Genomic DNA, 10700 nt, shown 5'->3' with positions numbered 1-10700 from the left:
GACCTACCCTCTGATGGTGATCATTGCGTGTTGAGTATTATATTATTTGTTGTTCATTCATACATTACTATATTATTACATGACTATATATAATGGAGAAGAAGCGTGTATTGACCTCCTCATCTCAAGAGGAGAATGAGACAAAGCGACCAAAGAATACATTCACTAGTAACATCAACATTAGAGACGTCAAGACTCAAACCATCTTGGCAGCTACCAAGACGCGAAATGAATACAATGATGCTCTCTGGATGTTTCTTGAGGTTTGTATCATGTTGCGATAATATAATATCGTATATATGTTCTAACTCTGGTGCGATCAGCCCCTCTTGTCTCAACTCCAATTAGAGCTAGACGAGAATAGCCCTCATTTGATGTCGTTAGAGGATCTCAATCAACTCTGCATCAAACACAAGATTGAGGGGATGGTGACCACGAATATCAAGGGAGAGTTGGTTATACCTCCAAGCAATTTCTACAGACTACGATTACGCTTTGGGCTCAATTCATTCGTTATTAGAGACAACATCAAATACCTACCTGTAACTATCATCGTGTTTACTATTCACATTGTCACATATTAATCATGTTCCATTTCATCTCATGTTGTTGTTGCTAATCACAATCTACCTTTACATTGTCATCATTCGTTTGATTCAATCTACACTTCATTATTAATGCTATGTTATCATTTGTATTGCTAAGCTCATTCACAAACCATCGATACAAGTTGACACATGTGACGCATGCTCATCTCCATAGACTATCACGGTACCTTGTGCATGTCAGAGAGTTTTACGAGATCTTTGACAAGCACAATGGCATTGATGGTAAAGCGATCACACTTGGAGATCGCATTACCAAGCTAGAGGAGATCAAGCGGTACTTCAATTCAATTGAGAATGTTTCCCAAGCGTTCAAGGACCACCTGCAGACAACTATAGATGGTCTCACCAATCTCGCAGCATGGCACAACAAACATTTCCCACAATCTCCAGCACTCACCAAGATCAGTCATCTGGGCACAAATGCCGTCGAGTGGTACTTCAGTACCGTGCGGAGGAAGGTCTTCAAGCCCAACTTCATGTCGTTCTATCAGTATCAGAGGGCAGCATTATTGGAGCTCATCAAGAAGCACAATGTTGACTCGAGATACAAAGGACATAAGAATGTTTTCAACACGACCCGCAACTACAACTCAAATCAAGATCTGTCCTTCTGTCAAGCGTTGCTCACCGCGCTTACTCCAAAGTTCACGAGAGGTCACCAATCCAAGTTGGACAGCCGCTCTAACGCCGCCGACACTGGAGACAAGGGTGTAGGGGCACCCGCGGGTAACAAGAATGCTGTTCAACCGAACACAGGGAACGCTGGTAGTGCTTCCACAACCACACAGGACCAGCACTCTGTCCAAGAGCCATCAACCCAAGGTCCATCAAACAAGAAGCTAGATACCTCAAGCCTCAAGTTGTTTGCCAAGGCATATCCATGTATGAGAAGGAGGCTCACCTACAGGCAATCAACATGCAACTTGGACCCTACTCAGAGCAAGACGACCCGAGGACATCCTTGCCCTGATGAGTCGTGTTCAAAGATATACATCTATGTCAACAGATTCAAGAAGCATCTAGTAGAGAGTCATTCATGGAGTTACGCCGATGCAGACACACTCATTGACACATGTGCCTACAAAGAACGATCACAGCTTGAAAAGGTGAAAGTTCAAGACCCTTCCCAGATAGACCATGAAGACCTTTGCACCGAGCTCCATGTCACCCAGAGCGATCAAGTGCAGCTTCAAGAATCGGCCACTGCACCATCTGACCCATCTATCGTTGATGGTGAGCTCAGTATCCTTCAACGATACCAGCTGTCCCAACCTGAAGGTGAATCACCTGAATCTCACATCGATGGTGATATCTTTGTAGATATTGACCTTGAGGGGACAAACATTGGCATTTGTGAGATTGCAGCTGTTTGTCTCCAATCCTCACGATCATTCTCAACTCTTATCCACCCTGGAAAGGGTAAGTCCAACCCCACACACTATCATCACTCAATTACTCCAATCAGTCACTCATTCATACTCATTCATTTCATATCATTCAATCACACAATGGACAACCTGTTAACATTCTTCTAATATTATAATAGGTGTCCTCCACAGATTCAATCACTGCGCTGTCCCTTCTAAAGAGGTTATTAATCTCAAGTACGATTGGCAAACAGTTGGTCCAGTTTTCTTCTGTTGGTTGGAAGCTCTGAGACGCCATCCTCATCAACGCATCTACTTGGTTGGTCACAATATCAAGGGTTATGACTCGCACATGCTGATCAAGGCCTCTGCACATTACAATGTTGCCATACCAATCAATATCAGAATGATTGAAACCCTCGATCATACCAACTGGTTGGCATTGCCCAATCGTCAGTTGAGCACCCTCAGCAAACACTACGATATTGTGAATCAACTTCCACACCGAGCCCTTTCCGATGTGATCACACTGATCAAAGTGATCGAGGAGATGTACCTGGACCCTCAGAATCCATTCTGGAAGGATCATCCCTTAGCCCCAGAGGACATCCCTGCAACGATGTTTTGGGATCACCTGTTATATATCAGATCCAAGATGGCAGCACCACAGCGGAATAGGACATTGAATGGAAAGGAGGAACAAAACGAGATGGACGACCTTCACAAAGATATTCCCGAGCAACAAGAGTCCGTTGTGCTTGGTGAAGAGCCACAACACAGCAAGAACAAGAAGAACAAGAAGAACGAGAAGAACGAGAAGAACGACAACAAACAGAACAAGAGAGGCAAGCCCAACAGGTGTGGAAATTGCCAACAAACAGGCCACAACAAGACAACATGCAAGAGCAAGCCTGTTGTTGATTCAAAGTCCGCCAAGACCGCCTCTGCCATTCCTCTGCCCACCCCACTGTCCATTGACTCTGACGACTTAATGATCACTGGCGACGCTGGTCCCAACCCTGACGCGAAGGCTTCACGAACACCTTCAACAATGCCTAGCCTATCATCCAAGTTCACTTCATGTGGCTTGGACGATCCCGATTATCGCCAACGTCTCGAAGCTGGTTGGCTCAAGTCATCCCATTTCTCCCATATCATCAGTTTGATTCTTTGCCAACAGTTCACGAAAGACGGTCTACAGAGTCAACCAAACCACCTATTCTTTGGTGAGCCAGACTGGACAGTANAGCGTTTTGATATATCGTCACATCGTGGAAAGGTAATCATTGTTCCTCTCAACAATAATTATCACTGGCTCCTCTGCATGATCATAATTCCACCCAAGAGGATGGACGTGGAAGTACTCATTGTCGATAGCTTTGCGCATAAAAAGAATGGCCCCACTACAACAGCAAACATCGACGACACGTACCGCAACCTCATTATCAGCAATCTGACATTTGGCACTGATAACATCTCGCGTGCACACGGCAACACAATATACACTGGTCATCAACACTCAGAGGACACTATCAACTGTGGTGTATTCGTGCTGTCCTACCTACAATGGATCTTGTCCAACCACCAATCGCTGTTGCCCCTGTCCCTCGTTAACATATTGAAGTTTGATCCTCGGTCATTCAAACTACCACGTGTTAGGCCAGAGGATGCACGCAAGTCCTATCTAAACTCTCTTTCTCAGAGTGATGACATTACAATATAACATAACCAATAAATAACAATCATAGATACACATAAGAGACATCATACCCTCACAGACGTACCCTCACAGACATACCCTCACAGACATACCCTCACACACTTAATTCGCAAAAATCAAAATAATAACTAACTAACTGCTACGCCAAGGGTCTCGAACAGGTGAAGCTGGCTACCCACGGCAATACTTGATCAACTTAACAGAAACACACACACACACACACATACACACACAATCAACAAACAGTAACAACAACAACATTGCAAGCAATAATGATGGAAGAAGGTGTATGTAGGGTTGCAAGGTTAGGCAACCCCAGAAACAGGTGAATGACTCAGATGGAGGAAGAGGAGAGAGTATGTAAAAGGCGCAGTCATTGATCAATCAATCACCCACTCATCCCTCTCCCTCTCCCATTCTACAATTACAATGTTTGTTTAATTGCATCTGTGGCGTGGACTCCACCATAACATATTGTATTATTGTTTGTTTATTTTGTTTGTTTGTTTGTTATTTACAAAGATTTATATAACTTTGATAAGTTAGATATATTATTATTTTTATTATTCTTTGTTTAATATTCCCAGGAAGGAAGTCCAAGAGACCTCCCTTCAACCAGCTACAACAACAACTACAACACCTTTCAAAAAATCAACAACCTGTTTGTGATGTTCAAAATCACAGCCACTAGCATTGGAAGAGGCCATGGCCTTATGGCAATGGTCATCATCCTAATGTTTTGTATTTCCATAATTGGTAAGTATTAATTATGATCATGGATAATAATTTAATATAATAATATTAATAATAAATTTAATATTATATATATAATATTTAATTAGGGGCACAACATCAATCACATTCATGTTCCATTCAATGTCCTTTGGGATCGGTTTGTTGCCAGCCCAGCCTTAATCTGCCAGCCAAATGCTTTAGTAAATGTTTATTTTATCAGAGGTGCCAACAGGGTTCTTGCCTGATTGATGCTCTTGGCAATCCTTATTGTCAAGGCCAGACCACTAGCACCTCAGCATCCACTACTGTTACCACTCAATCTACTGTGGCCAGTACCACTGTGACTACATTTGCCGTTTCATCGACTGTTGCCACGACCACCGTCTCGACTCAGTCCACTGTAGCCAGTACTGTTGCCAGCACTGTCGCCACCACCACTGGTGTTACCACTGGTGCCTCGACTACCGTCACGACCACCGTCTCGACTCAGTCCACTGTAGCCAGCACTGTTGCCAGCACTGTAGCCGGTGCCTCGTCGACTACGGCCAGTACCACTGTTACCACTACGGCCTCAACTACCTCGCCAGTTAGCACCATCACGGCCACCACCACAGTGACGACCACGGCCACGACCACCTCCAGGCCAACTACCACTGCCACGGCCAGCACCACTGCCACTACCACAGTCACCACGACAGCGTCCACCACTTCGCCAGCTAGCACCATCACTGCAACAACAACAGCGACGACCACGGCAACGACCACCTCGAGGCCAACTACCACTGCCACGACCAGCACTACCTCGGTGCCAACGTCGACCACAGTCTCGACTCAGTCCACTGTTGCCAGCACTGTTGCCGGAGCCTCGACTACAGTCAGCACTACTGCTACCACTACGGCCTCAACTACCTCCCCAGCCAGCTCCATCACAGCGACCACAACTGTGACGACCACGGCCACCACCACATCGAAGCCAACTACCACCGCAACTACCACCGCGCCCACAACAACCGCCACAACTGCCACAACCGCTCCAACGACAACGGCCACAACTACCGCTCCAACGACGACAGCCACAACTACTTCGCCAAACCAACTGTACCAAGTCATAGTCTATACATGGATTGATACTAACAAGGTAAGTCAATCAATGTGATCAATCTCATCATACAATCACATTCACTCACTCACCCAATCAATCAATCATTAATAGAATGGTGAAGATAATTATGGCGAGCCATATTTGGGAGGCATTGAAGGTGCACTCTATAACAAGGCTGAATACATGACCATCAAGTCCAAGAGAGTGTCTAGGGCTGTGTTGGCCAATGCACCATTGGAGTCATTTGTAACTGATGCCACCAAGAAGTCTAAGGCCTTTGTGTCGGCCCTGTTGCCAGCGGATGATTACTGTGTCACTTTGAAGGACCCCAAGAACAACTACAAGATTGGACCAATGGGAGTATCAACCAAGTTTGAGGCCGATGGTCACCAATGCTTCACCCTCAACGATGCCACCACCAACAGTAATAAGCAACTGACCCTTCCAGGAGGCTTCGTCCCTGTGGACGACACCAAGCCCAAGACATTCACCATCCACGGCTACTCTTGGATCGACACCAACCTGAACGGAGAGGACAACAGTGGCGAGCCATACTTGGGCGGCATGAACGTTGAGTTGACCAACTCGATCGGCCACGTGGTCTCAACCGCCACCACCGATGCCTCAAAGCGTAGCGACGGCTTCGAATTCCCTGCACTATCGCCCGACGGCTACTGCCTCAAGATCACCGACCCGACCGGCACATACATCACCGGCCCCATTGGCATTACCAACAAGTTCGACTCCTCCAATCGCTATTGTTTCTCACTAGACGCCACCACCGTCGATGCCAACGGCAAGCTGTTAGTACCAATTGGCAAGACTTTGAAGGTGGGCACTCCCGCCCCCGTCTTCACCATCCATGGCTACGCTTGGGTCGACCTCAATGCCAACGGCGAGGACAATGGTGGTGAACCATACTTGGGCGGAATGAACGTTGTGCTGACCACCATCGATGACAAACCCGTCGCAACATTCACTACCGATTCGTCAAAGAAAATGGATGGCTTCCGAAAGGAGGGCCTCGAACAGGGCGGCTACTGCATCACCATCACAGATCCCAAGAAGAACTACCCCAACGGTCCAAAAGGCGTCAGCAGCAAATTGGACCAACAGACTGGAAAGTACTGTTTCTCATTGGACGCGGCCACTACCAACAGCAAGCACGAGTTCTTGGTGCCAGCCGGATTCCTCCAAGCCGCCAATCCACCCTTGTTCAAACTGCACGGCTACGCCTGGAACGACACCAATAAGAACGGTGAGGATAACTATGGTGAGCCATACTTGAGCGGAATTGATGTCACACTCTACCGCCAGGGCCGAGGTGCAGACGAGCTCCAGGAGATTGCCAAGTTCACCACGGACTCATCCTTGCGTAGCAGAGCCTTTGAGCAGACAGACTTGTCGCAGGGAGCCTACTGCATCAAGATGTCTGACCCCAGTGGCGTCAGAGCTGTTGGCCCCATCGGCGTGTCCAACAAGTTGGACGCCAATGGCAAGTACTGCTTCTCCCTCGACTCTACAACCGTCGACTCCAAGGGCGACTTCCAGATTCCAGGAGGCTTCGTCAGAGTCAACAATAGCCCTGTAATCAAGTACACTCTGCATGGATACGCATGGATTGATTCCAACAAGAATGGCCAGGACAACAGTGGCGAGCCATGGTTGGGCGGCATGCAGGGCACACTCTACCGCATGAACAAGGACACCAACGATCTCACTGAGCTCAACACATTCACAACCGACGGATCAAAGAAATATGATGGCTTCCGCATTGAGGGCTTGGACGAGGGCGCATACTGCGTCAAGATTGCCGATCCCGCGGCCACATACACGATCGGACCAATGGGCGTCACCAACAAGTTCAACTCGACGGGCATGCGCTGCTTCGCAATCGATGATACCACTGACAATGACAAGCATGAGGTGTTACTCCCAGCTGGATTCGTTCTCGCTGAGGGCCAAACCGCACCCAAGTACACGATCCACGGATACTCATGGGTCGATAGCAACCTGAATGGCGAGGATAACAGTGGCGAGCCATGGTTGGGAGGCATGAAGGGCAGTCTGTTGAGCGTGGACAGGGAGGGCAAGGCCACCGAGATCCAAACCTTCACCACCGACGCATCGTTGAAGTATGATGGCTTCCGCATTGAGAACCTCGACCAAGGTCAATACTGTGTCAAGATTGAGGACCCAACTGGCAAGTACCAGATGGGACCATTTGGCGTCACCAACAAGTTCAACTCATCTGGCATTCGCTGCTTCTCTGTCGACAGCTCCACTGTCAACGCCAAGAATGAGTTTTTGGTGGCAGCTGGCTTTAAGGCACCACCCACCCCAACCAAGTACATCCTGCACGGATACACTTGGATTGACTCCAACCTGAATGGCCAGGACAACAGTGGCGAGCCATGGTTAGGCGGCATAAAGGGCACACTCTACCGCATGAACAAAGATGATATGACCCAGATTGAGGAGTTCACCACCGACTCTTCAAAGAAATATGATGGCTTCCGCTTTGAGAACCTGGACGGCGGCGCATACTGCATCAAGCTGGCCGACCCCACCAACACCTATGAGATCGGTCCAATGGGCCCCACCAACAAGTTCAACTCATCTGGCATCCGCTGCTTCTCTGTCGATGACTCGACTGCCAATGACAAGCATGAAGTGTTGGTCCCAGGTGGCTTCAAGCAACCTGTCGTCCCACCAAAGTACACAATCAACGGATACGCATGGGTTGATACCAATGGCAATGGTGAGGACAACAGTGGTGAGCCATACTTGGGAGGCATGAAGGGCAGTCTGCTGAGTGTGGACAGGGAGGGCAAGACCACCGAGATCCAAACCTTCACAACCGACGCATCTTTGAACAGTAATGCCTTCCGCTTTGAGAACCTTGATCAAGGCCAATACTGTGTCAAGATTGAGGACCCCAAGTCCATGTACATAATTGGAGCAATGGGCGTCACCAACAAGTTCAACTCCTCTGGCATCCGCTGCTTCTCAGTCGACAGCTCCACCGTCAACGCCAAGAATGAGTTCTTGGTGGCAGCTGGCTTCAACCAAGCACCCACCCCACCCAAGTACACCATCGCTGGTTACTCTTGGATTGATAGCAACAAGAATGGCCAGGACAACAGTGGCGAGCCATGGTTGGGCGGCATGAAGGGCGCTCTGTACAGCATGGACAAGGAAGGCACACTGAAGGAGCTCAACACCTTCACCACCGATGCTTCTTTGAAGTATGATGGCTTCAAAATTGACAACTTGGACCAGGGTGCCTATTGCATCAAGATTGCCGACCCCCAGAACAAGTACATCATCGGACCAATGGGTGTCACCAATAAGTTCAACTCATCAGGCATCCGCTGCTTCTCCGTTGACAGCTCCACCGCCAACAGCGACAACAGGGTCGAGATCCCAGCCGGCTTCAACGAAGCGCCCGCCCCACCCAAGTACACAGTCAAGGGATTCGCCTGGATTGATGCCAACAAGGATGGTGACAACAAGGACGAGGAGTTCTTGGGCGGCATCAAGGGCACTCTCTACAAGATGGACAGAGACGGCAAGGGAGTCGAGGTCAACACATTCACTACTGATGCCGCCAAGCTCGCCGATGCATACAGCATTCCCGACCTGGAGCAGGGCGGCTACTGTCTCAAGATGGAGGACCCAGCTCAAAAGTATATCGTCATCAGCAATGGCTTCAACTCTTCTGGCATCCGCTGCTTCTCCTTGGACGGCTCGACTGTCAACGACAAGAACGAGCTCGTGGTATCCGCTGGCTTCTTGTTGAACAAGTTCACTTTGTTTGGTTATGCCTACAATGACCTCAATGACAATGGCGAGGACCAATATGGCGAGCCATACGTCGGCGGTATCAAGGGTACCGTCTCCAAGAAGAATGGCGATAAGTTGGAGGAGGTTGGAACATTCTTGACCGACGCTGCCGGCAAAACCCACGGATATGACATTAAGAATCTGGCACCGGGCGAATATTGCATCAAGGCAGCCGACACCAAGGGCCTCTACCTCTTTGGCAAGCAGGGCGTAAGCAGCAAGATCGACTCGAATGGCGAGGTGTGTGTCACTCTTGACTCCACAACAGCCAACGCCAAGGGCGAGCTCGGTGTACCAATGTCGGTTGTCAGAGGTCCAAAGTCGGTCAAGGGATTCGCCTGGAATGATGTCAATGCCAATGGAATCAAGGAAGCTGGAGATGATGATATATCGGATGGCCTCACTGCCACTTTGACCAAGAAGGATGGCACTGTCGTGGGCACAATGGCGTTGGACCAGACCAAGGGAGCCGAGTCAATCAACTTCCCCATCATTGACAGTGGCGACTACTGCATCAAGATCACCGACAAGAACACACCACCCGCCTACATCAACACCATCCTGGGCACAGACAACAAGATGGAGAAGAACCAGCAGTGCTTCAATGTGAATGATAAAGACATGCCCACAGACTCCAACGTCATTCAGATCAAGGCTGGATTCACGACAAACAAGTTCAAACTACGTGGTGGTGCATGGACTGACTCCAACAAGAATGGAGAGGACGACACCGGTGAGGCCTACCTCTACGCCTACTACTTCAAGCTCTTTGACTCGACCGGTGCCACTTTGATCAAGGAGCAGAATCCAGTCAATGATGGTGTGAAATATGACGCCATCAGCATGCCAGACCTTCCAGAGGGCAAGTACTGTGGAGAGTTTGGTCCATTGAAGGAGTATGTATCATTGATATTCAATCAATCAATCAATCAATTCATTTAAAACTAAACTAATCATTCAATTTAATGAATCAAACAGTTACAATTATGGACCTTTGGGTAAAGATATGAAGTATGAGAATGGAAAGTACTGTTTCGACATCAACTTGACCACTGCCCCAACAAAGATCATGACACAAATCTGTAGCTATGTTCCGGTTTGAGACCAGACCTGACATCACTTCATCACTTCCTAATCAATCATAACAATAATAAATAATAACATCCAATCCAACACAACATCCATTCGCACATCAATCAATCACCAAAATTAATTTTAATTCAAAAAATCAAAAAAACGAACGAAAGATTGAATGATGAGACACACTCAATTTCATTCTCAAGTATTCAACAATACTAATCACATTATTACTTCATACATAT

General features: G+C 47.9%; 3 protein-coding genes across 3 annotated transcripts; all 3 read left to right on the top strand.

The window, feature by feature from the left end:
- Nucleotides 1-682: 682 nt before the first annotated feature.
- SAMD00019534_090370 (hypothetical protein) lies at nucleotides 683-1631 on the top strand (the record flags this gene model as incomplete). The annotated part of the gene is made up of 2 exons (XM_012895927.1): nucleotides 683-1490; nucleotides 1615-1631. 2 exons carry the CDS (start codon nucleotides 683-685, stop codon nucleotides 1629-1631), a joined length of 825 nt encoding a protein of 274 aa, XP_012751381.1.
- SAMD00019534_090380 (hypothetical protein) lies at nucleotides 1031-1979 on the top strand (the record flags this gene model as incomplete). The annotated part of the gene is made up of 2 exons (XM_012895926.1): nucleotides 1031-1838; nucleotides 1963-1979. Coding segments are annotated over 2 exons (825 nt in total), but the record flags the coding sequence as incomplete, so codon positions are not given.
- Nucleotides 1980-4571: 2592 nt separating this feature from the next.
- SAMD00019534_090360 (hypothetical protein) lies at nucleotides 4572-10480 on the top strand (the record flags this gene model as incomplete). Its single annotated transcript, XM_012895925.1, has 4 exons — nucleotides 4572-4587; nucleotides 4706-5568; nucleotides 5644-10274; nucleotides 10357-10480. The coding sequence occupies 4 exons, from the start codon at nucleotides 4572-4574 to the stop codon at nucleotides 10478-10480; spliced, it is 5634 nt and encodes a 1877-aa protein (XP_012751379.1).
- Between the last annotated feature and the right edge of the window lie 220 nt (nucleotides 10481-10700).

This window comes from Acytostelium subglobosum, assembly GCF_000787575.1.
Source record: "Acytostelium subglobosum LB1 DNA, scaffold: scaffold20, whole genome shotgun sequence".
NCBI classification, from domain to species: domain Eukaryota; phylum Evosea; class Eumycetozoa; order Acytosteliales; family Acytosteliaceae; genus Acytostelium; species Acytostelium subglobosum.
Note: the sequence above shows the minus strand (reverse complement) of the source record. Positions and strands in the feature narration are given on the sequence as shown.